Below are 26,773 nucleotides of genomic sequence, written 5' to 3'. Positions count from 1 at the left end.
TTGTTTTACATGTTGTCCAACTTTCAGGCTGTTGCATCAACATAATTGAAATGTTTCATGCAAAAGATGTGTTTTTTTTATACCGACTAATGGTAGTGAGGAAGTGTTAAAACAAATACATAATCTATCCGTAAGAGAAGCAGGTATGTTGCGGTTTGAACCAAACAGTCTGCTTATATTGTAACTGGTAAGCTTTGCATTGACTAAACGTAGCACATAAGGTGGCTGTAAACCAAATGCTCAGCTCTGCCTTACACCTGCATGCTCTGCCAAGTGTGCAAGTGTATGTCAGCGGAAAGGGAGGGATAAGCCACTGCCAGGTATTTCTGGCAGGAACAAACAATATTATATGTTGAAATCCAACATTCTTGATGTCTGTTTTGTAAAGCCGCCTTACGTAAGATTTTAGTTTAGTTGCGCCAAAATTGGATCCTTAACATTTCAAAATATAGTAACATAGTACATAACATAGTACATAAGGCCGAAAAAAGACATTTGTCCATCCAGTTCGGCCTGTCATCCTGCAAGTTGATCCAGAGGAAGGCAAAAAAAAAAACTGTGAGGTAGAAGCCAATTTTCCTCACTTTAGGGGAATAAAAATTCCTTCCCGACTCCAATCAGGCAATCAGAATAACTCCCTGGATCAACGATCTCTCTCTAGTAGCTATATCCTGTAATATTATTACACTCCAGAAATACATCCAGGCCCCTCTTGAATTCCTTTATTGTACTTACCATCACCACCTCCTCAGGCAGAGTTCTATAGTCTCACTGCTCTTACCGTAAAGAATCCTCTTCTATGTTTGTGTACAAACCTTCTTTCCTCCAGACGCAGAGGATGTCCCCTCGTCACAGTCACCGTCCTGGGAATGAATAGATGATGGGATACATCTCTGTACTGACCCCTGATATATTTATACATATTAATTAGATCTCCTCTCAGTCGTCTTTTTTCTAAAGTGAATAACCCTAATTTTGATAATCTTTCAGGGTACTGTAGTTGCCCCATTCCAGTTATTACTTTAGTTGCCCTCCTCTGGACCCTCTCCAGCTCTGCTATGTCTGCCTTGTTTACAGGAGCCCAGAACTGTACACAGTACTCCATGTGTGGTCTGACTTATGATTTGTAAAGTGGTAGGACTATGTTCTCATCACGGGCATCTATGCCCCTTTTGATGCAACCCATTATCTTATTGGCCTTGGCAGCAGCTGCCTGACACCGTTTTTTGCAGCTTAGTTTGCTGTTTATTAAAATTCCTAGATCTTTTTCCATGTCAGTGTTACCGAGTGTTTTACCATTTAATAAGTACGGGTGACTTGCATTATTCCTTCCCATGTGCATAACTTTACATTTGTCAGTGTTAAACCTCATCTGCCACTTATCTGCCCAAGCCTTCAATCTATCCAGATCGCTCTGTAGTAGTATACTGTAATCATTGGAGTCGGAAAGGAATTTTTATTCCCCTAAAGTGAGGAAAATTGGCTTCTACCTCACAGGGGTTTTTTGCCTTCCTCTGGATCAACTTGCAGGATGACAGGCCGAACTGGATGGACAAATGTCTTTTTTCGGCCTTATGTACTATGTTACTATGTTACCATGTTACTATCAGTGTTAATTTGAATTTTACTGATTTGTTTTGTAGTTTTAATACACTAAATCTGCAATACATAAAACAATTATGGGAAAAATATAATATGAAACTGGTTAGTAAGACAGCTATCAATTCTTCCCGATTACATTATATTTCTTATTTGGTGATTATATTTAATCCGTGTGTATAAATGTTTACATCCCTTCTAGCCTCCCATACCTGACCCCAATAATATGCGGGATTTCGTCAGTTACCCAACATCAGGAAATGAGAGGTTACACTGCACTATGAAGAGGACAGAGGATGACCCAGAGGTTGGGGGCCCATGCTACACACTTTATTTGGAATACCTGGGTGGATTGGTACCTGTTCTCAAAGGGCGTAGGATTAGCAAGCTGCGCCCTGAGTTTGTTATCATGGATCCTAAAACAGATGGAAAAACAGGTAATTTTTTATTTTATTTTTATACTTCTAGCTGTCTCCTAGAATGTGTTTCTTGTTATATCACATTAAAGTAACCTTACGGAAAATGACAGATGGTGACACATCTGCTGGTCCATGAATCCATGTGCTGCATTCCACATGCGACCACATTCTCTTCTGATTGGGTTCCAACCACATCCACACTTTTAGAATATGTAACATGCCATTCTAGTGGTATTTGGAATAATCGTTGACTGCAGTACATTGGGACAGATTTACTAATGGTCTCTAAGCGCATACTTAGACTAGAAAGCCTATAAATACACCAGATTTATCACTCTGGCTGATGCTGGATGATACATTTGGTGCATCTATACTGTCTGGTCAAGGTTTGTACAATGTATTGGCACGTCTTAAGCCATGCCACCTCCACTGCTAAGTGACAACTTTCTTCCGTCCCGTTCCTTATCAGGCAAGGCAGACAAAGTGTCCGAGATGCAATAAATTTGGCTTTTTTGGGAAGATATACTGAATTTTTAGCTAGACATTTAAGCCAATCGCATATTTGTCCTGGGGAGTTAGTGTAAAAGTCAATAGTGATATGTTGAGATAGAAGGTGCATATTGAGACTACAGTAATTGAACATGGAAGGACTCAAAGTTAAAAGGCTATGTACACCTTTTAGGGCAATTTTTTTATGATTGCTGTTTACTCATTTTGGGCAAGAAAACTATAACTTTTTTCAATTGGTCTTTATTAGATATATTGAGCCGTTCTGTTACAAAGTGCTGAACCCGGACGTAACCCCTTCTTCCCTCTTTCAACATGAATAAGTGGAGCAATACAGAGCAGGGCAAGGGCTTTTTATTTTTTTTTTTTTTTATTTTTTTTTTTTTATAGATCCAGTGACGTACCGAGTCTCTTTATGGGAGCTTGGTGATGTCAACAGTACTAATGGGCAGTCTTTAGTGTTGCCCTAACCTGTAAAATCGCCTAAGGCAGCACTGTAGACTGCCCATTAGTGTTGGTGATATCACCGGGATCGCTGTTAGGCAGAAGCTTCTGCCTAGCATTGTAAAAAATGTAAATAAAATAGCCTTTACTCTCCGCAATGCAAAATGAAATACCCCGATGCTCCACTCCTACTAGCTGAATGGGTGAAGATGTTAGGTCCGGGATCTGCTCTGAACCCGGACAACCCTTTTAATAGTTTGTCTAGCTGTGTCAATAGTGCTTTATTTTTCATTGTGTGCAGGCCATCTAATAAAAACCTACTAAAAGGTCATAAACTGAAAGATTTTAAACACTTAATTAAGCCACATTCTTATTAATGTAACAACGCCTCTGTTCCCCTGCTTACCGCCGCGGTCCCGGGCGCAGTGTTCAGCGGTGATCTGCCATTGTTTCCTTTCAGCCCTGGCCACAGCATGCTTGCTGCATTTCCTTAAAGGGGTTGTCTGAGTTATTTTTTTTGTTCTTTATATGTTTTTAACTAATCAAATGTAACTGTTTTGCCATGCACTTATGCATCTGCAGTTGCTCCTTTCTCAGATTTCACTGAGGGTCACATGACCTGTGATGTCACTTCTCTCCCTGCTCTGATAATAATTCGTGCACAAGCCTGAGAAAGCTGTACATGAGATGTCAGTGTTCTAGCCACGCCCCCCTGCTCTGCCGTCTGCTGCTGCTGCTCTCTGCCCTGTGTCTCCCTCCCACTGGATACTTCAGGAAAGATTAACCCCTTCAGGAGCACAGGCCCAGGGCTGAAGGCTTTACTGAGTAGCTGCAGGCAGTGAAAAATGCTGGGCACAGGAACTGACAGAGAAGTTCTGCAGAGTATTGCACAACAGGTAGGGGAAGATCCTGTGTGTATCAGCAGTGTCATTGTACAGCTGGGACCTGTAGTCCTACACATACAACATGCTGCCGAGTCTCCCAGCATGCAGACATGTCACTCAGGGCAAACTTATTCACTCCCTTTGTAGAGCAGGGGGAAGGGCAGAGATTGTTGTTATTGTAGGTAAACAAAGGGCCAGAAAGGAACCAGGGAAATGAGGAAAAAAATATATTACAGTACAGACCAAAAGTTTGGACACACCTTCTCATTCAAAGAGTTTTCTTTATTTTCATGACTATGAAAATTGTAGATTCACACTGAAGGCATCAAAACTATGAATTAACACATGTGGAATTATATACATAACAAAAAAGTGTGAAACAACTGAAAATATGTCATATTCTAGGTTCTTCAAAGTAGCCACCTTTTGCTATGATTACTGCTTTGCACACTCTTGGCATTCTCTATATGAGCTTCAAGAGGTAGTCACCTGAAATGGTTTTCACTTCACAGGTGTGCCCTATCGGGTTTAATAAGTGGGATTTCTTGCCTTATAAATGGGGTTGGGACCATCAGTTGTGTTGTGGAGAAGTCAGGTGGATACACAGCTGATAGTCCTACTGAATAGACTGTTAGAATTTGTATTATGGCAAGAAAAAAGCAGCTAAGTAAAGAAAAACGAGTGGCCATCCTTACTTTAAGAAATGACAGTCAGTCCGAAAAATTGGGATAACTTTGAAAGTGTCCCCAAGTGCAGTCACAAAAACCATCAAGCGCTACAAAGAAACTGGCTCACATGCGGACCGCCCCAGGAAAGGAAGACCAAGAGTCACCTATGCTGCGGAGGATAAGTTCATCCGAGTCACCAGCCTTAGAAATCGCAGGTTAACAGCAGCTCAGATTAGAGACCAGGTCAATGCCACACAGAGTTCTAGCAGCAGACACCTCTCTAGAACAACTGTTAAGAGGAGACTGTGTGAATCAGGCCTTCATGGTAGAATATCTGCTAGGAAACCACTGCTAAGGACAGGCAACAAGCAGAAGAGACTTGTTTGGGCTAAAGAACACAATGAATGGACATTAGACCAGTGGAAATCTGTGCTTTGGTCTGATGAGTCCAAATTTGAGATCTTTGGTTCCAACTACCGTGTCTATGTGCGATGCATAAAAAGTGTCACGGAAGGTGTACAGGAAACAAGACAATGCAAAATGAATATATGACTCACTGGATCCAAAACTAAGGAACAAAAGGGAGACCCCTGCATAAGACCTGGCACTCTCCCTGCTTGCTCAGCCTATGCGAAAATCCCAATGGTGGATGATCGCATATCCACGTACCTCGACTATATACCACCTGAACACCCTACAATAGTGAGGGGACATGACCACCAGCTCCCTACACTAGACACGGAGGGAGTCAGGGTCACCTGGGATCCAGCAAACAGAAAAACACAAATAAATGTACAGCACTTATTTTGTAGAAGGCTGGAAAATAGGATCAGCATGCACACACACTCCAGGAAGCTGTATAAGCCGCACACTAATGCATTATGGGGAGGAATTTAAAGGGATGCAATCAGTCCAACTACATGACAGCTGAGAGAGGCTAACGAGATGAGGAACTGAAATTCAAAACAAAGAAAACTCAAGGAGGAGGTTCTGAAAGGCTTCTGTCAGAGCTTCTCAGCTGTCTGGTTGTGACAAAAGGTGAACGAATGGACTCTACATGCCTGGTTCCCACCGTGAAGCATGGAGGAGGAGGTGTGATGGTGTTGGGGTGCTTTGCTGGTGACAGTGTTGGGGATTTATTCAAAATTGAAGGCATACTGAACCAGCATGGCTACCACAGCATCTTGCAGCGGCATGCTATTCCATCCGGTTTGCGTTTAGTTGGACCATCATTTATTTTTCAACAGGACAATGACCCCAAACCCACCTCCAGGCTGTGTAAGGGCCATTTGACCATGAAGGAGAGTGATGGGGTGCAGCGCCAGATGACCTGGCCTCCACAGTCATCGGACCCGAACCCAATTGAGATGGTTTGGGGTGAGCTGGACCGCAGAGTGAAGGCAAAAGGGCCAACAAGTGCTAAGCATCTCTGGGAACTCCTTCAAGACTGTTGGAAGACCATTTCAGATGACTACCTCTTGAAGCTCATCAAGAGAATGCCAAGAGTGTGCAAAGCAGTAATCAAAGCAAAAGGTGGCTACTTTGAAGAACCTAGAATATGACATATTTTCAGTTGTTTCACACTTTTTTGTTATGCATATAATTCCACATGTGTGAATCTACAATTTTTATTATTATTTTTATTTATTTTTGCCTAAAACTTGCTTGGCTCAGTTTTATTTATTGCTGCCCATCAGATTTACAGTGCTATATATTTTTTCCATAACTCGGACAACCCCTTTAAGGGCCGGCGCACGTCACTTTCTGTGTTTTATGAGTTGGATCATGTGACCGCGCCACCAATCCTAGCCCTCCTGCACATATATAAAGTGGCTCAGCCCCCTTGCCAGATGCCTCAGTGTCAAGGTCCTTGTGTCCTGCTAAGGTTCCTGATATCTGATAAACCGACCCGGATTGCCTGACCTGTACCTGTACTGCCTGACCTGTACCTGTACTGCCTTCCCTGACCTATTGCCTGTCTGACTTCGCATCTGCCTCATCCTTCCGTCCTGCACTGTTGCTCCTGGTTATGACTCGGCCTGCTGACAACGCCTGTACCTCTGGTACCTTCTCAGGTACCTCCTGGTCCGCCTGGACCAGCTGCCTCATGTGTCTATCCTCCTCAAGAGGTAGCGACCTGGTGTTCCCCTCGGGAAAGTCTATCCCCACCATCAGGGGTACTGTGAAGATCGAGGGGTTCACTTAGACAACGCCCTTAGAGGAGGTAAGACACATGGCACAGTGGGTTCACACAATTAATAAAATAAGAATTGAGCTATAATGAGTGTTTAGGAGGTCAGAGATGAGGAGATGTCAGCTGAGCTGCCTGACCAACAGAGTGAGAGAATCTCAAGGCTGCACAGACAGGGGTTCAACATTTTTAATAATGACCAATTGAAAAAAAAAATGATTTTATAGCTCAAAATAAGTACAATGCAATAATATATATATTTTTTTCCCCCGAAGGTATACATGGTCTTTAACTCACCGTTAGAAGTTATGTTCGCTCTTCTATTATTCACCAAAAAACAAAATTGAACTTAATATGGGAAAGAATGAAAACATTACTTATCTTTTCTTTTGGGAAGTGTTTCTCTGTGTAGGGATCGGTTTGTGTATATATTTTTCCTTGAAAAATTCCGTACATTTTTTTTTCTGTTTTGCCAGATGAAATCTACAGCAATGGTTTGATTTCTACAGTTATCGACAGCTGTAATTGTTCTGACTCCAGTGACATCGAGTTAAGTGATGACTGGGCAGCCAAGAAATCTCCAAAGATTACAAGAGCGAGTAAATCTCCTAAATTACCCAGGTCTTTTGAAGCCTTATTTTATCTTTATCTATTATGCATTAAAATTGCAGTGATGTCCATAGCAGAGAATCAGATCACATACTTCATTTATTAAAATTTGTTTACTTTTGGCAGTTTTTAGATTTATTATTAGATCAGTTTTATGCATTGTGTTAGCTGGTGAAAATTGGCACATTACCTGCATGTGTTTCTTCTCAATGAAATATGTGAATTAGATAATATATCAGCCAAAGAAGAGAGTTTCAGGAGTACATTCCTCTCATCAATACAAAACAGAGTGCAGTTGGATGGATAGTATGAATTAAATGTAGTTTTAGCCGGACTCTATTTCTCATTAAAGATATACGGCAGCTTATGGAGACTTATTTTTCAGGCAATGCTCCATAGGAAAAAGTATGCAGATAAGATCATAACAGCCAAACCATAGACACCCATCTGTAGACGGCTCTTTTGTGTTTATTGCACTTTAGGCTGTGTTCACATCAGAGCTATAATTTTCTGTTCTGCTCTTTTATTCGGCACATAACTGACATGAACAGATAACATTGACTATAATGGGACGCGTTCAGTTTCTGTTCGGGAGAACATTTTATTAGTGGAGAAAAAAGTTCTGCAGGCAGAACTTTTCTCTCTCCATTTTTAATGAACTCTGTGATAGAGGCTCCTAGCGGAGCCTCCACGCAGATGTGAACATAGCCTAGTACAGAGCAGGTTGCCTTTTCTGTACACAAAGCAATTTATTGTTTCCCACGGTGCATTGCCTGCATATGGCACTGTGTCTCTTCAGTGATTAATGGTACCCCTCAAGCTGCATCTGAAACATTTCATCCAGCCAGAAAGTACCCTGCTCTGTTCCTATGAACAACATTAAAAACAGCTATTCATAGTGTCCATGGACAAGCATCCAAGGTCTGCAACTGGAATAATAAAAAAAAAAGCCTTTGTGTCTAGATATTGCTGTTATATACTTGTTATGCTGGTCTTTAGTTTCCATCTCAGAACGTCTACCTAATTAAGTCGAGTGCTGGTGACCACACATATTCAGTGGCTCAGTCCCATTGACCATTTCCACGTGTATTTGGGCAGTAGAATGTTTTCTCTTCTTGTGGCCAGCAAATGAGAATCAATGACCTAGAAGTGGCTTCTTTTCACCCATACTGGACACATTAGATAGAGTCAAATATTCTCTTGCATCTCTTCAATGAGAAACAGTACTCCTCTGGAGTGGCATCTAATTTATGGCATCTAGTTTTTTACTTGGACACTTCCTACATGCACACATTTTTCAGATTAAAAGTTTTTATTAATTTTGTAAGTAAAACATTTGTAGAAGAAACAAATGTACACCAACAACCAGACATCCAGATATACAACAATGTGAATGTCTGAGTACAGAGGAAGTACAGCAAAAGTGACTTGTAAGTGGTCAGTTATAGCAATATGCCTTACGGTAACCTAAAACAATAAAAACCAAACTTTATACAAGTAAAAAGAAAGAGGAAAGGAAGCAAAAATGGAGGGGATAGTAGGGAATGGGGGCCATGGAGAGCAATAAAAATGATCTTCCAAAATGGAATGGATCAGTAATAGAGTAAGATTAGTTATTGTTGTGTCACTATAAGAGTGAAGCAAAGGAGAATGGGGAGGAGAGCCTGATTCACGGGCAAGCTTTATATCTGAGGAGAAAGCTAAGTGGTGGACAAACGGAAAACATTCTAATGACACCTTGTATTATTATATCACATGATCTCAGTTGTCTGAGCTTTGAGTTCCTCCTTGTCCTAGTCTTCTTTTCTTTTCAAAGTTCTTTTTATTAATATATAAATTATAAGAACATGAGTAACAATACGACAGTACAGTATTTCTTACACATTGTACAGCTTTAATCATCAAGCAACAGAGGTTTACAATCTTGTCTGGTACATACTAAATAAACATATTTATCACTACAATACTACATTCACATTAGTACAGTAATAGTGACCTCTGTAATGAATTGATGGAAAAGCAACATATGCGGATAATTGACTGCGAAAAGTGAGTTGGTTAACATCAGGGATAAAAAAGGGAGAGGGGGAAGTAAAGGCTACAAAGCTGTGTCTCTTTACCATTAGTCTCCTATCTAAATAGTCTATGGGGGAGAATGTGAGAAGATACCGTAAGCTGTAGGCTAATATTAACCACTACAGGACTGCCGGATTGCATCCTGGCGGCGGCCCTGTTATTCCTCCTGGACGCGCCGATGCATCCTCTCGCAAGACGCGAGATTTCGGGCAGAGCCGGCCCACACACGTGCAGTGCGGACCGGGAATCATTAAAGGAGTATTTCGTCACCAGCCTGCCAGCCAATGATCAGCGCTAGCAGGTTGGTGACTTTTAAAAAAAATCGAATCAGAAGCCATATAACACCTTATATTTATAAATATAAGGTGTTAAATGGCTTCTGTGCTCCTCTGCTGGTCCTTTTCGTCGGTTGGTCCCAGCAGAGGAGCACACATCACAGTGAGTAAACACCAAACACTACACTTAGCCCCCAGATCACCCCAATTAACCCCTTGATCACCCCTGTCAATCACTAGTGATAGGGAAAAAAGTGATCAGTGTAAACTGTCACTTTTTTTTTTCACTAGTATTGACTGTTAGGTTTTAGGATAGTTTAGGCCCCTTTGTTAGGTAGTTAGCGTCGGTTAGCGCCCAGCCCACTGCACTGCATTCACTGATTCGCTGATTAGCGTATCGCTAATCAGCATTGGTACTTTTATAGTATCTGTAAGTGACCAGAACTGATCACAGTCAGATCTATAATAGTATTAGTGTCACCTTAGTTCGCCCTCCACCTAAAATGCAGTGTTTGCCCGATCAGGCCTGATCGGTCGCCCACAAGTGCGTTCACCCACGCCCGGCCCGCCACAGTGCCAAAAATTTTTTTTTTGATCACTGCACAATCACTTTACAAGCGCTGCAGCGATAAAAATAAATAAATCAGTTTTGAGATTTTTTATCAATCGCAGCGGCTTCCGGTACTTCATTGCCTCCCATTTGTAAGACAGGCTTGCTTTTTTTCTTGGGTAGTCTCAGGGAATACCCCCTAAATTTAGTTGACCAAAAGGGGTATTCTTCTGAAGAGGACTACAGGCTTCTGACCCAGTCGGATGACTAATGGGAACCCTCATCTGACGAATCCAGCGGGTCAGAATACGAACCTGTAGAAAGCAGTGGCAGTCTGACCCAAAGTTCGGACGAGGAGGTTGAGGTCCCTGATACCACCAGGCGTACCCGGCCCCGTGTTGCTAGACCACAGGTTGCGCAGGATCCGCTTCAAGGGCAGCAGAGTGGGGCTGGCGCTGTCGGATTACGTGGTGAGGCATACACCAGCAGCGCAGCCCATCCTGGACCTAGTACCAGCACTGCCGTACAACATGGTGAAGTGGCGAGCACCAGAAGGGCAGTTGAAGCTGGTACGGTGGCACGTGCAATAGTTACCCCGTCGCAGCCACCGCACAGACAGGCCCGTAGAGCCCCTAGAGTCCCTGAGGTGCTGGCAAACCCTGATTGGCAGCCCCCAACTTCAGCTGCACCAGTAGTTCCCCCTTTCACCGCCTAGTCTGGAGTTTGGGTTGAGACAGATCGGATCGGCACTGTTTTTTTTTTTTTTAGCTGTTCTTGACTGCGGAGCTGTTGGACTTAGTCGTAGCAGAAACAAACTGGTATGCCACTCAATTTATAGCCACCAACCCGGGAAGCTTTTATGCTCAGTCTTTCCAGCGGAAACCCGTCCAAGTTTCCGAAATTAAAACTTTTCTGGGCCTTCTCCTCAACATGGGCCTAACTAAAAAGCATGAATTGCGGTCATATTGGTCCATGAACCCAATTCATCACATGCCCATGTTCTCTGCTGCCATGTCCAGGACACGATTTGAGACCATCCTGCGTTTCCTGCACTTTAGTGACAACAGCACCTCTCGTCCCAGAGGCCACCCAGCTTTTGACCGGCTCCACACAATTCGGCCCCTCATAGACCACTTTAACACCAAATTTGCAGATTTGTATACCCCTTAGCAAAACATCTGCATAGACGAGTCCCTTATACATTTTACCGGGCGCCTTGGCTTCAAACAATACATTCCAAGCAAGCGCGCCCGGTATGGGGTCAAATTGTATAAGCTCTGTGAAAGGGCCACAGGCTATACGCACAAATTTCGAGTCTGAGGGTAAAGATCAGACCCTGGAGTCGGTCGGTTGCCCTGACTACCAGGGGAGCAGTGGGAAGACAGTCTGGGACTTGGTGTCACCCTTATTTGGCAAGCGGTACCATTTTTATGTGGACAATTTCTACACAAGTGTGCCCCTCTTCAGGCATTTGTTTTTAGAACAGATTGGCTGCTGTGGCACTGCGCGACCTAGTCGCCGGGGCTTCCCCCAACGGCTCGTTACCACCCATCTTGCAAGGGGGGAGAGGGCTGCCTTGTGTAACGAAGAACTGCTCACGGTGAAATGGAGAGACAAGCGTGACGTTTACATGCTCTCTTCCATTCACGCAGACACGACAATCCAAATTGAACAAGCAACCGGAGTCATTGAAAAGCCCCTCTTGGTCCACGATTATAATTTACTCATGGGAGGGGTGGACTTGACCAGATGTTGGCTCCCTATTTACTTTCCCGCAGAACCAGACGCTGGTATAAGAAGGTGTATATTTAATTCAATTGGCTCTGTATAATAGTTTTGTTCTCTACAGTAAGGCTGGGAGAACAAGATCCTTCCTCAAATTTCAGGAAGAGATCATCGAGAACCTCCTGTATCCAGGAGGTTCCGTGGCCCCAACCACCAGTGTAGTGAGCCGTCTACCCGAGCGACATTTCCCCAATGTCGTAGCTGGTACCTCAAACCAACCGCCACCCCGAAAAAAATGTTGTGTCTGTAGCAGGAGTGGAATAAGGCTATATCGCTATATCTGTCCTGACTGCCCTGACCACCCTGCCCTATGCTTAGGGGAGTGTTTCCGGAAGTACCACACACAGGTACACTTAGCATAGGGATTGCGTCACACAGGACAGGCACACAGGGCTCTTAGGGCCATTTCACTCACAGCTGCTGCAAACCTCTCCTTTCACCTGGGACAAAGTGCATAATGTACTTCGCCACATCTCTGGGTGATTTGCGCTTTGCACGTTGTCCCATGGGGAAGGAGAGGTTTGTCCTATAAAAAGGTAAAAAAAATCACTGGTAAGCAAAAAATGTTAATGTTCTGTTCCAAAAGTTCAATAAAGTTTATAAAAGTTAATGTTCTGTTCAAATGTTATATAAAGTTCCTGTTAATAAATTTATTACATTGCGGCCTGGTTTTTTCTTTTTTTTTACCTTCTAAGTGGACCAACCGATGAACCAGCTGCAGCACTGATGTGCATTCTGACAGAAGCATTGCGCTGCTGTCAGATTACACAAAAGTCAGTGTATGCGGCGCTGCAAGATGAGATTTCTCCTCTGCAGTAAAAAAAAATACGTTTGCCGAGGCTTATCAGCTGAGGGGCGGTGTTCATATGCTTTGGCAAACACTTTGTATATTAAAAACCCCCCAAAAAAACGGCAATGATTTATTCATCCACATCGATTGATGTGAATGGAGAAATCGGGTTTGCCATGGCATACGGCTGAGTGGGTTTGGATGTTGGGCGGAGCTCCTATGTCCCAGCAGACGCCTTTCCCCTCCCTTTTATTTTTTTTGGCAGAGATTTTTTTCATCCACGTTGATCGATGCGAATGAAGAAATCTGTGCCGTACGAGGCTGAACGAAAAAAATATCATTACCCGTATGCTCAATATAAGGAGAATAGCAGAAACTCCTAATGCTGGCCATACATGTAATGATTGCGGAGACCCTCAAATGCCAGGGCAGTACAAACACCCCACAAATTACCCCATTTTGGAAAGAAGACACCCTAAGGTATTCGCTGATGTGCATATTGAGTTCATAGAAGTTTTTATTTTTTGTCACAAGTTAGCGAAAAATGATGTATTTTTTTTGTTTGTTTTTTCTTACAAAGTCTCATATTCCACTAACTTGTGACAAAAAATAAAAACTTCCATGAACTCACTATGCCCATCAAGAAATACCTTGGGGTGTCTTCTTTCCAAATGGGGTCACATGTGGGGTAGTTATACTGCCCTGGCATTTTAGGGGAAAAGTTGACTTTTAGATAGATATTTCTCTCACCCAGCATGGGTATATGTAAAAATACACCCCAAAACACATTGCCCTACTTCTTCTGAGTACGGCAATACCACATGTATGACACTTTTTTTGCAGCCTAGGTGGGCAAAGGGGCCCAAATTCTAAAGAGCACCTTTAGGATTTCACAGGGCATTTTTTACACATTTGGATTTCAAACTACTTTTCACGCATTAGGGCCCCTAAAATGCCAGGGCAGTATAAATACCCCACAAGTGACCCCATTTTGGAAAGAAGACACCCCAAGGTATTTTGTGATGGGCATAGTGAGTTCATAGAAGTTTTTATTTTTTGTCAGAAGTTAGTGGAATATGAGACTTTGTAAGAAAAATAAAAAAAATCATTATTTTCCGCTAACTTGTAACAAAAAATAAAAACTTCTATGAACTCACTATGCCCATCAGCGACTACCTCAGGGTGTCTACTTTCCGAAATGGGGTCATTTGTGGGGTGTTTCTACTGTCTAAGCATTGTAGAACCTCAGGAAACATGGCAGGTGCTCAGAAAGTCAGAGCTGCTTCAAAATGCAGAAATTCACATTTTTGTACTATAGTTTGTAAACGCTATAACTTTTGCGCAAACCAATAAATATACACTTATTGCATTTTTTTTATCAAAGACATGTAGAACAATACATTTAGAGTAAAATTTATATAGAAATGTAGTTTTATTTGAAAATAGGGGGTTTAAGCTAGGGGAGTTGAGGTAGTTAAATGGAAAGACAAATAACTGTAAGTATCTCCCTCTCTATTGGCACCTCATCAACTCTCAGATAGGGAAGCATCTAAATGTATCCCAAGGGTACCAAATCTTCTTAAAGAAGGTGTAAGTCTTAGTCTCCCAACTTGCCAGCTCCTCCAGACGGAACAGAGTGTCAACCTTTTCCAACCACTGTCTGAGCGTTGGGGGAAAGAGTTCCAATTAGTGGGGACTAGTATTCTGGCAGCTGCAAGGTGTTTTACTAGTTTGTGTATGTTTAGGGAGTTTCTCTGGGAATAAATGTAACAGGCAAATCTCTGGAAGTAATGAAAGATTCTTACCTGCAACTAGATAAATCTGGGGTAGGACTGATGACCAATATTTGCTAATGAGTGGGCATGTCCACCATAGATGGAAATATGTGCCTGTCTGTTGTCCATATCTCCAGAAATGAGGGTTATAGTTAGAGTTGTATTTGTTTAGTGTTGCTGGGTTAAATGCCATCTAGTTAGGATTTTATATCCAGACTCTTGCATTCTTATGCATTTAGAAGATTGCTTGGGAGCTAAGAAGAGTTTACCCAAGTCCTCTTCTGAGAATTCTTTGTCCGGGTCCTTTTCCCATGCTGTAATAAAGGGGAGTTTAAAATTAGCCAGTGGGGAGAGTAAAAGTTTACTAAGAGTCAACACTACCTTCTTCGGTGTTTTAAATTGGGTCAGGATAGTTTCAAACCTTTTTTAGTGTTCTCTGAGCTGTTTGCAAGAGAGAATTAGTTTATTATACATACAGTAGAGGAGAAAGGAGTTGACAGCCTAGTCGTTCAGACAAAGCTTGGATAGTGGGAAGCGTCCCGTCCTCCATTATAGAGTCAATAGTGGAAACCTTGAGTTTAATCTCTTTTGGTATGGTACTATTATATTCAACGTCAATATTATAGAGTAGATCTTTAATGTGAAGTAGGGGGGATGGGAAGGGGGAGCACAATGTGCACGCACATCTCTCATACTCCAAATTCTCCGGGTTTCAGCTATAAAGGTATTCTATATTGTACCGGTGTCGGAGTGGCTGGATCAGTGAAAACAATGTGACGTAGCGGGTATCGCACAATGTCCTCTTCAATAGGAACCCAAAGTTTGTGAGGGGGTCTTCTAATCCAGTTCACTATCCTGTTAAAGCTTTAACAGCTTTAACAAAAATTATTGGAGCAGGTAGATCTATTCCACCATATCTTTGCAGAAGCTGTAATGTAGCATATTTTATTCTTCGTTTTTGGAATTTTTTTTTTTAGACTGAACGACGAGCTATACAGTGTGTGGGCCAGGAAGATAGTATTTAAAAAATCTCTTAGAGCAAGTGCTCAAGATTGTTTTCATATAGTTGGCCGGGTTCAGAGGATATTTTGATTCCCAGAAATTTAATAAAAGGTTGAGACCAATCGAAAGGTGAGGTATTTGATAGTATGGAAGCCTGTCACATAGGGAGAGAGAGATATTAAAACCTGTGACTTGCCCATATTTACTTTATCCTTGTACCTTCTAGACCCCTCTAGTGAACTTTTTGGCTGCCTATAGGAGATACTTGGGGAAATGTATCATTCCCTCTACTTGTGTTGTTGGCATAGTAAAGTTGCAAAACCCAGGTTTTGCAACTTTTTCAGTGCCATTAGTCACAAGTTCCATTTTACTCCAGGGGTGGTGTGGGCGTGACCATCGCCCCCCCAGATCATTTATTCATATTTACCCAAAAAGCTGGGGTAAATAGTGACTGAATCTACTGCAGCTCCAAGCTGCTATAGATTTCACTTTGGCGCATGGAGAGACGGAGACGGCATGTAATTTATGACGAGGCCTGCGTCTCATCATAAGTGGCATGTCTCCTCCAGCAGTGCAGGCCTTATTAAGACTGGCACAGCACAAGCTGGTCTTGATGAAGCAGGGTCACTGTATTAAAGATTTTTTGCAAGTGGATCTGGTCAATTCTGCCATATGCAGTAACACCAATTTAGAGAAATATGGTATAGGATCTCTAGATCCATCCACTATGACATGTATGTTGGCTTCACAGAAGCATCCTGGCAGAGAGCTGCCCCATGATGCGAGTCATAGTGCCTTCTGAAAACCGCCACACCCAGCATCTTATGACCTCTCCTAACTAGCATTTTGTTTACAGAATTAACATAGAAGCTAGAAAATCTCCAAAGCTGTCTCGTGCTGCACAAGAGATTACAAGGTCCCCTCGATTACCTATAAGGAAGCCTTCAATTGGGTCACCAAGTTTAACTCGGAGAGAATTTCCTTTAGAAGATATCACACAGGTGAGATTGTTAACATACATAGAATTTGTATGTTGCTAAAATCTATATTCCAGTGACAGATACAAAAATGGTTCAAGCTACTCCATAGTCTTATATGGGCAGCATGTAATCTGTTCCTTCAGTGAGCTGGTGGCCATCTTGTCTCTCAAGACAGATTCAGAAAATAATGTTCCTTTGGGGGGGAGGGGGAGAAGATATTTTTTGTCTGATAAGATATATTGCAAAGTTTCTTATATTCACCTGCACTTTAGATATATGCAAAGTTTGTTGAAACAGCAACTGTTTAAGCTATTTAAATTAAAGTTAGCCTGTCACCTGTACTATGCTGCCCTCACAGAAATGAAAGCCTGCTGAAATCAGAGATTCTGTCAGTAAACTACACTGCCCTTAGTGAGGTTCACTTTAGACTTAATTTCATCTTAGCATTATTTGCGTAAATTGTTGCATTTCAGCACATGGGAATTCTCACTGTTTTCAAAATATTTTTGATAGTTTCTATTCAGTGGAAACAATAGGGCACAGTATTATAATCTTAGACTATTTTAAAGCATTGTTAATGACTGAATAATCCACATGATATTTGGATATTACTTGAAAAATCTACTTGAACCAAATCACTATTTTAAGTAAATTATGGAATTTATTCATAAATATATTCATTTATTATTACAGCATAACTACCTTGCTCAGGTTACATCCAATATATGGGGAACTAAATTTAAAATAGTTGGGTTAGCGGCATTCTTACCAGCAAATCTTGGAGCGGGTAAGTACTTTTCAAAGTTTTTATTATGTATCCAAAATATTATTTAGAGCTGTTCACACCATGGGGAAGATTTATCAAAACTGATGTAAAGTTGAGTACTGGAAAATCTTTAAATGACTCCGGTTGGTAAAAATGCAATTGACAACGTATAAAACTGAAGAGTTATGAGTTGGGATAAGATGAACATGTGTGAAGATAAAGTTAACTATTACTACACAACAAAGTGAACGTAAGAATGTGCCAGCAGCCATTATAGGCATGGCCTGGTTAAGAAAAGCCATTATAAAGTTACGTTAAAAGGCTATACAGAGTTTGTCATGGGCTGTTAATGTTCAGACGCATTTACATGCACTGACTGAGCAAGCAATTATCGGGAAGGAACCGTTCCAGTGAGTAAAGAATTGCAGTTGGATGAAGCCATCTCCTTCACTGTATGAGAACAAGTGATGGCTACTACCATTGCTCATCCTCATACAAACTCAGTTTTTGGGCAGAAGATCACAGTTAACACAGCATGAACTGCTGCCCAGAAGCAATGACTTAATGTGCTGCAGGAAAGATAATTTCACCCGATGATCAAGCGTTTTGCTGAGTCATCAGATGACCTGCAACACTTTTACATGGTCCTATTACAGGGAACTAGTGTTTGTAGTAATATCTGTTCCCGATAATCGGCCTGGCAGTTTTGCGGTATAAGGGTGCCACAGCAAAATCTCCAGATGTGGATTTTACAGTTTTCAAAGTTGCATTCAACTACAGGAAATCTGCAACAAAACACTATTTGCATTCTGTTCCACTGTGGAATTAATAGAAAGCTAATTCTACAAGTGCGAGGGCACCCTTAATCCACCGATGGATTAGATGATTAGTTAGATAGAGACACCAGAGGACATGCACAGATGTGCATTACCTCAGTCATATTCCCATTTTCTTCCTGAGTCACCATTTTTTGTCTGCTCTAACCTGGCCTTTTTTTTGCTTTTGTCATGCTGGTGCTGAGTGTAAAGCTAAAGGGGTGGGGGTTCGATACATTGTAAAATTAAAAACATTTTGAAAAGAATAAGGCGTTAAGAAAATAATCACCTTTTAAATTCCATTATTCCTACATCAATGTTCTAAACATTTCCAGTCAAGAAATTTATAATAGAACATGTCTGTCAGTGTGTTAATAAGTAAATACTGTTTTACTTTCCAATTTAAACTGTAAAATAGATTTATATTCAGAGCCTCACAAATATACATTGGTTGCTGCTATTATAAATACATGAACAACCAGATGTCTCTGTATGTATTCCTTAAAAGGGTTTCCCATCACAGAGAGTGGCTAGGATATCCTGTCACAATTTGATTGATCCTGATCCTTAGAATGACGGAATACATAGTTTTCCTTCTCCAGTCACTTGAATGGAGCTATGTTGCAGTTTGCCACATAGCTGGTGGTCAAGGGAGCAGCTGCGTAGGAAAAATGCCAAAGAGACTTCTGTCCAAGTGATTGGAATCCTGACGGTCATGGTGTTATCAGATTTGCTAGCAACATGCCATAACATTCAATAATGGGAATGACCTTTTAATTCATTCACTTTTAGTCTATTATGCATACTAACACTCTTCCTCTATCATATAGTTATTTATAAAACGAGTTTGCTGCACCTCCAGCCAAGACAGATGACTATTTACCTTCCAGAAGTGAGAAAAATTTCGATGGACTATATTAATTTGCCAGTATTTAATACTAATGTTTTCAGTGAAGATGAGGATGATTTACCAGGTTAGTATTTCCAAATACTTTGACAGATTCCCTGAATTCTTTCCCACCAGAAAACAAAGATATGAGATAAAAATTTAAATCCCAGACGCCTGAAAAACTTGTAGTATGGGCTGCTAAATGTATTCTTTATTACAGTAGGGCTTACTTATTCATGTGTTATTATCATTGAGTCCCGGATAAGTTTATGTAAACATAGTAACATAGTTTAAAAGACGTCTGTCCATCTAGTTCGGCCTGTTATCCTGCAAGTTGATCCAGAGGAAGGCAAAAAATAAATAAACACTGTAAGGTAGTAGCCAATTTTCCCCACGTAAGGGGAAAGAAATTCCTTCCAGACTCCAATCAGGCAATCAGAATAACTCCCTGGATCAACAGGGATATGTAATATTATTACACTCCAGAAATTATTCCAAGTCCCTCTTTAATTCTTGTATTGTACTCACCATCACCACCTCCTCAGGCAGAGAGTTCCATAGTCTCACTGCTCTTACCATAAAGAATCTTCTTCTATGTTTGTGTACAAACCTTCTTTACTCCAGATGCAGAGGATGTCCCCTTGTCACAGTCCTGGGGATAAACAGATGATGGGAGAGATCTCTGTACTGACCCCTGATATATTTATACATAGTTATTAGATCTCCCCACAGTTGTCTTTTTTGTAAAGTGAATAACCCGAAATTTGATAATCTTTCAGGGTACTCTAGTCCACCCATTTCAGTTATTACTTTAGTTGCCCTCCTCTGAACCCTCTCTAGCTCTGCTATGTCTGCCTTATTCACAGGAGCCCAGAAATTTACACAGTACTCCATGTGTGGACTGACTAGTGATTTGTAAAGTGAGAACAGTGATGTGTAATTGAGAACATAGTCCTGCTACTTTACAAATCACTAGTCAGTCCACACATGGAGTATAGTGTACATTTCTAGGCTCCTGTGAACAAGGCAGACATAGCAGAGCTAGAGTGGGTTCAGCTATGCCCCTTTTGATGCAACAAATTATCTTATTGGCCTTGGCAGCAGCTGCTGTACACTGGTTTCTACAGCTTAGTTTGCTGTTCACTAAAATTTAGAATTTGCACATCTCCAGCAATCACTGGAGCTACACAGATTTATTTTTTTATTTTTTGTTAGAAGGGCATTCAGTACTAACAAAACAAAAGTTTGTATGATTTTCTAGAATTTTTTTTTTCATCTGGGAAAGCCTTGAGAATGTGTCAATATGGTCCTTAAATGGATTCTGTCACCCCCCAAAACTAATTTTTCATTTTTAGGCATAGTAAAATACTTATTGGACGACTATATAGGGCTCTTAACTTGTTCTGTGGCTTGGTTTCACTAAAAATCTAGCTTTTAAAATATGCAAATGACTTCACTACCAGCAAGTAGGGCATCTACTTGCTGGTAGCCACCGCATCCTCCTTTCAAAAAAACGCCCCCTCCTCCTGTTGATTCACAGGGCCAGCGAGTGCTCTCCTCTTCCGGCTGGCCCTGTCTGCAATTCAAATCCCGTGCCTGCGCCTTACATGTCTTCATTCGGTACAGGCGCTCTGAGAGAAGGACGCTCGCTTCCTCAGCACTCCCTCAGTGCGCCTGCACCGATGACGTCACCTCTAAACCCGAAAGAAAATATATATTAATCTGTTTCTGTTTCTTCCTACCCTATAGCATGTTACCCACAAACAGGACTGTGCCTACAACATGACAGATCCAATTTAAACACTGAAGAGGACGGCCATACAGTTAAATCCTGCTGCAGGGAACGAGATTTGCTGGCTTCCTGTTCTCCTGCTCACCCTCATATGCTTCAGGCTACTAGGCCTGCCTATGTCGGGATGCAGGTGTCCCAGAAAAATAACCAAATAACACAATGCAGCCAATATACCGTCCAAGCAGAAGCTCTGCTGGGACAGTATACTGTGCTGCACTGTAGTCCTTTAGTACTTTGTTCTGCACTGTGGTGTTTGGCTCTTTTGTGGCAGCACTGTGGCATTTGGTTATTTTGCTGTGGCAGTGTATTGTGCTGTACTTTAGTATTTGGTTTTGCTGCAGAACCAAAATACAAAAGTGTAGCACAATACACTATCCTTCTATGGCATTGCTGGACATCCTCACTTCCCAAGTTGACCCAGTTACTAATGCTGGCTCCACCTTCTATCAATCTGAGCCTGCCTACAACATGGAACCACTTTAGCTTTTTTCTAGGGCCTCTCTAAAATCTCCAGTCTGGCCCAGGGGAGGACAGCCGAATATTGTTGGATCTTCAGCCTTGTTGGTGTTAGTCCACTTCCTAGGTAACAAATCTAAATTTGAATTCTTAACCAACTTTGGTAACGTTTTTATGTTTAGTCTCTTTTGCTACTTCCTTATCATTAACAACTCAGCCGGTCTTAAAGGAAACCAGTCAAATTAAATCCGATCTGCGAGCAACATATTACAGAGCAGGTGAAACTGAGCAGAATGATACATATTTACATACTGTAGTATTGTGGAAAAGGCTCAAGGATTGACCTACTTTCCCTGCCCAAACCTTTCATACACATGAAACTATAAACAAACGTGCTCTCATACTACCATACTGGCTCTCTGGTGCTCGACCCTGCCACTAAGGACAACCTCAATCACTAGCATACTTACCTTAGGGTGGGTTCACATCATGTTTTCCCCTTTTAAAATATGCAAATTACTTCACTACCAGCAAGTAGGGAATCTACTTGCTGGTAGCTGCCGCATCCTCCTTTAAAAAAAACACCCTCCTGTTGATTGACAGGGCCAGCGAGCGCTCTCCTCTTCCGACTGGCCCCGTCTGCAATTCAAATCCCGCGCCTGCACCTTACGTGTCTTCATTCGGTGCAGGCGCTCTGAGAGAAGGACGCTCGCTTCCTCAGCACTTCCTCAGTGCGCCTGCACCGATGACGTCGCCTCTAAACTCGAAAGAGAAGACTATGGTTCCATGTTGTAGGCAGGCTCAGATTGATAGAAGGTGGAGCCAGCATTAGTAACTGGGTCAACTTGGGACGTGAGGATGTCCAGCAATGCCATAGAAGGATAGTGTATTGTGCTACACTTTTGTATTTTGGTTCTGCAGCAAAACCAAATACTAAAGTACAGCACAATACATTGCCACAGCAAAATAACCAAATGCCACAGTGCTGCACAATATGCTGCCACAAAAGAGCCAAACACCACAGTGCAGAACAAAGTACTAAAGGACTACAGTGCAGCACAGTATACTGTCCCAGCAGAGCTTCTGCTTGGACGGTATATTGGCTGCATTGTGTTATTTGGTTATTTTTCTGGGACACCTGCATCCCGACATAGGCAGGCCTAGTAGCCTGAAGCATACGAGGGTGAGCAGGAGAACAGGAAGCCAGCAAATCTCGTTCCCTGCAGCAGGATTTAACTGTATGGCCGTCCTCTTCAGTGCTTAAATTGGATCTGTCATGTTGTAGGCACAGTCCTGTTTGTGGGTGACATGCTATAGGGTAGGAAGAAACAGAAACAGATTAATATATATTTTTGGGGGGAAGGGTTCAGTATAAGCCCCACAGAGTGTATAAGGAAATCTTGCAATGGATCTGCAAACCTGGTACTTTGGTTACCGGAATAATTTATTTACATTCATTTTAGTTACATTTTAAGAAATGGTTTACTTTAGCAGAATATCACAATGTAGTAATATCTTTTGAATGTTTTTGCCTCTCTTACAGTAACTGGAACTTCAGGGGCACCTGAAAATAACCCACCTTGCACTGTGAATATTCCCATTGCACCTATCCATAGCTCTGCCCAAGCTATGTCACCAACTCAAAGCATCGGCTTAGTTCAGTCTTTGTTAGCCAATCAAAATGTACAACTAGATGTCCTGGCCAATCAAATGGTAGCTCCAGCGCCACCAGACCATCCAACAGAAAATACTGTTCAGTATCCAACCCAGAATCGATATTCTAATCCAGGGCAAGTGATATTTGGTGGAGTTGAAATGGGCCGCATGTTGCTACCTCCCCAGCCTCCTTTGCCTCACCCAACCCAAAGTACAATACAAATGTCAGTTGACCACAACGAGCGAGACCACGAGCATTCCCAGAAGTCAAAACCTGTACGCCCAATTCCTCAATTTGCAGAGGCAGATGCTGTTGTTTTCACCACTGTTAAAGAAATGCAGTTGAATAAACTCAATCCTCCACCTCCATACCCAGGAACGATCCCAGCTCCCCCAACTTCAGCAGCACCTCCACCACCAATCCCACAACCTCCAGTAGATTTCTGCCTGAAAAAGGGGGAATTTTCCCTGTTTTCTAGTGGGCATTATCAGACTCCACTAGGTTATGAACGAATCACAACATTCGATAGCAGTGGCAATGTTGAAGAAGTGTGCAGACCACGAACTCGAATTCTGTGTACGCAAAATACCTATACACTTCCTGGCCCAGGAAGCTCTGCAACACTAAGAGTTTCTGCAACAGAGAAGAAGATTAAACAACCTTGCACTAGTGCCACACTGAATAGGCTGACTGTTCCACGCTATTCAATACCCCCTGGAGATCCACCACCATACCCTGAAATTGCTGCACAGCTTGCTCAAAGCAGGGGTGCAGCTCAAAGAATAGACAGCAGTCTCATCCATGCTACTCTGCGGAGAAATAGTCGTGAAGCTACTCTTAAAATGGCTCAAATGGTTGATAACCAGAGGGCAACACTACAGCATCCACCCAAATCAAAGAGTAATGTTGTGACTGGACAGTACCAACAAAGGACACCAACAGCATTGTACACATGTAGCCAGTGTAGCAGTAGCACTGGAGTTATCAGCAGTAGCATCAGTAATCATAATAGTAATATAACCACTAGTACCATTGGTGCTGGTAATATTCGCCCTGACCTACCCTCAGCTTGTAGTCCACAGCAGAGTACAGTTATAGTTCACTCCGCCAGTACAGCTCCTTTGGCATCTCAGTCCTCTTATAACCTTTTAAGTCCTGTTGAAAGTTGCAGAGACAGAACAGACTATATTAACTCTGCATTTACAGAAGATGAGTCTGTTTCCCAGCATTGCCACATAGAAAAGACAGTCAGGCATATGAACCTGGCTGAGGCAACACTTACAATAAAACGTCCCCCACCATACCAATGGGAGCCAATGGTAAATGAGGACATATGGGTTCCACAGGAAAGGACAGCTCATAACACATTGCCAATGCCGCAGAGGCCTCTCCCTCTAATACTTGGACAGGGCCAACATCTAGATATGTCACGTGTTCCATTTATTTCCCCCAAGTCGAGTTCCAGTCCCATTTCAACATTCCAATCAAATTATGGTGTTGGGATGCCTTTTACTGGTGCTTATAATGTACCACCTCCTCTCCAACAAGTTCAGAAACCGTGCTCCCCAAAGGAAACTCTAACACCAGCACAGTTTGTCCAACAGGAGCCCTCTATTTTAGTACAGCCAGCATATCCACCCAACCTGCCTTGTTGCCCCTTGCCACCAATGTATCCAGGAAGTAGTAATTGCAATGGTTTGCAGCTTCCTGCAATAGCTCTGCACCCATGGAACACATACAATGCATGCCCCCCAGTTCCAAGCTCACAGGCCACACTTCCACCAAAGTCTCATTTGTTGCCAGAAAAACCTGTCCTTTCTCCTCCTCAGCCTGAGCTCCAAAGTAATGTGGGTACTGAAGTAATGGTGGAAACTGCTGATAATTTCCAGGAGGTCCTTTCCTTAACGGAGAGCCCTGTGCCCCAGAGAACAGACAAATTTGCTAAGAAAAATCGAAAGCGTTTGGATAGCAAGCCAGAAGAAGGAAATGTTCAAGCAATTACCGAGGGCAAAGTGAAAAAGGAAGCAAGGACTTTGGGTGATTTTAATTCCCTCATATCTAGCCCACGGCTTGGAAGAGAAAAAAAGAAAGTCAAAAGTCAGAAAGATCAGCTAAAATCCAAGAAATTAAATAAGACAAGTGAATTTCAAGATAGTTCAGAAAGTGAACCAGAGCTTTTCATCAGTGGAGATGAGCTAATGAACCAGAGCCAGAGCAATAAAAAGGGATGGAAAACCAAGAGGAACCTTAGGACAGCTAGTGACTTGGATGAATTTAAGTGTCGAAAAGCAAATGATAAAGAAGATGGCAGATTGGGAAGCCAAGGATTTGTATATGTAATGGCCAACAAGCAGCCTCTTTGGAATGAGGCAACACAGGTCTACCAGTTGGACTTTGGCGGTAGGGTGACTCAGGAATCAGCAAAAAATTTCCAAATAGAACTGGAAGGAAGACAGGTATGGGAAAACTTTTATATTTTTCATATTAAGAAATGTATTATATAACTACCATTCATGAGCTATACTTCAATGTATATGCACACTTGCATAAATTTTTATTGCAACACTGCTTAAAAAAAAGCATTTTTTTTAATTAACTTTTTTTTTTTTTTTTAAGCAACTGACTGACAGACTACAGTAGAATGAAACCCACGCGTTGAATGATCCTGTGGTCGTGTGTCAATCTAATCCTTCTGCCCAGGCTTCCTAATAATCTAAGGATTGTAGACACATAGCGGGTCATTTATGAATATCATTTTTTGGCGTATGTCTGACACAGATTCGTTCGCAAAGTGGATTTGTGTCCATATCTGCGACTTCTTCCCCATCCACGCCACGTATGGAGGGGGGACAGGCCGACTGGCCCATCTTATTTATCATTTTCTATGCCGTTTTTGCGTGTAGAAAATTATCTAAATCTACGCCAGAAAGGGAGCTGTCGTAGACTTTATGTAGAGGCCAGTGCACTAGGGTGCAGAGTTTTGCAGAAAAGGGGTGCAGAACCTATGATGCGTCATTTTGCACCAAAATCGTGCCAAAGACATAGTGTGAGATGCATCCTTGTTAACTAACAAGTCTATCTCAGGCTGTCCAAAGCAAAGAATCTAAGCTTTAAAACAACATTGCAGTACTAGCTGCCATACACACATGTAGTGGGAACTGCAAATACCTGCAACTCTCACTCGCCGCCCAGTTTCTCAAGGTGACAAACATTGTTTGAAAGATTATCTGGTGATTACTTTTATAAAGGTGTTATCCAGATTTATTAAAGAAGTTATTTAGCAGGCAGTGTAATGTTTAAAAAAAATATGTAGATATTTTTTTTTTTTTTTTTTTTTTTTAACATCCTATTACTCCTGTGCACCAGCTCCTGTGCTTGCTGGACCCGTACTGATTATGTTCATCGATTCCATGAATTTTGTAGCAACTCATTTGCTGCAGCAGTTACGTGCAGGAACTGAATGTGATCAAAAGAAAGGATGAGATTAAGTGCAGAAGTTTTCTATGCTTAGTGTTAATTTGGTTAACTGATGGCTGCAAAGGGAAATATAAATATAAGTAGTTTCCAGGTACATATTGTTTATAGCACTTTGCCACCATAAAACCAACAACCTTTCGGGTCTTCTGCTGTCTCCATGAACATAACCCCCACTCACGTCCACGCTTCCACTGCTGCGGCTTCTAAGTCCTGCAGGGCCAGGAAGTTACTTGGTCCCGTCATCTTTGCCCAATCACTCAGTGGTCACAGTCGCTTGAAAGCCACGTCACTGCGGGGATGTGCCTGTATATTGAGACATTATGCAAATTGTTGTCCAGTCATTATAAATTGTCTTGTTTCTTCATTC

The 26,773-nt window shown here is 42.0% G+C and overlaps 1 protein-coding gene across 3 annotated transcripts in view; it reads left to right on the top strand.

The window, feature by feature from the left end:
- Positions 1-26,773, top strand: part of TULP4 (TUB like protein 4) — a 379,716-nt gene that overhangs the window by 349,608 nt on the left and 3,335 nt on the right. For all 3 annotated transcript variants that reach the window (XM_044288804.1, XM_044288805.1, XM_044288806.1), the window contains 6 exons: positions 1,802-2,036; positions 7,189-7,333; positions 16,431-16,575; positions 17,248-17,341; positions 18,966-19,109; positions 22,816-25,385. In XM_044288804.1, the coding sequence (XP_044144739.1) occupies positions 1,802-2,036; positions 7,189-7,333; positions 16,431-16,575; positions 17,248-17,341; positions 18,966-19,109; positions 22,816-25,385 (3,333 nt within the window). The remainder of the gene's footprint in view (positions 1-1,801; positions 2,037-7,188; positions 7,334-16,430; positions 16,576-17,247; positions 17,342-18,965; positions 19,110-22,815; positions 25,386-26,773) is intronic.

Source organism: Bufo gargarizans, chromosome 4, assembly GCF_014858855.1.
Source record: "Bufo gargarizans isolate SCDJY-AF-19 chromosome 4, ASM1485885v1, whole genome shotgun sequence".
In the NCBI taxonomy this organism is placed as follows: Eukaryota; Metazoa; Chordata; class Amphibia; order Anura; family Bufonidae; genus Bufo; species Bufo gargarizans.
Note: the sequence above shows the minus strand (reverse complement) of the source record. Positions and strands in the feature narration are given on the sequence as shown.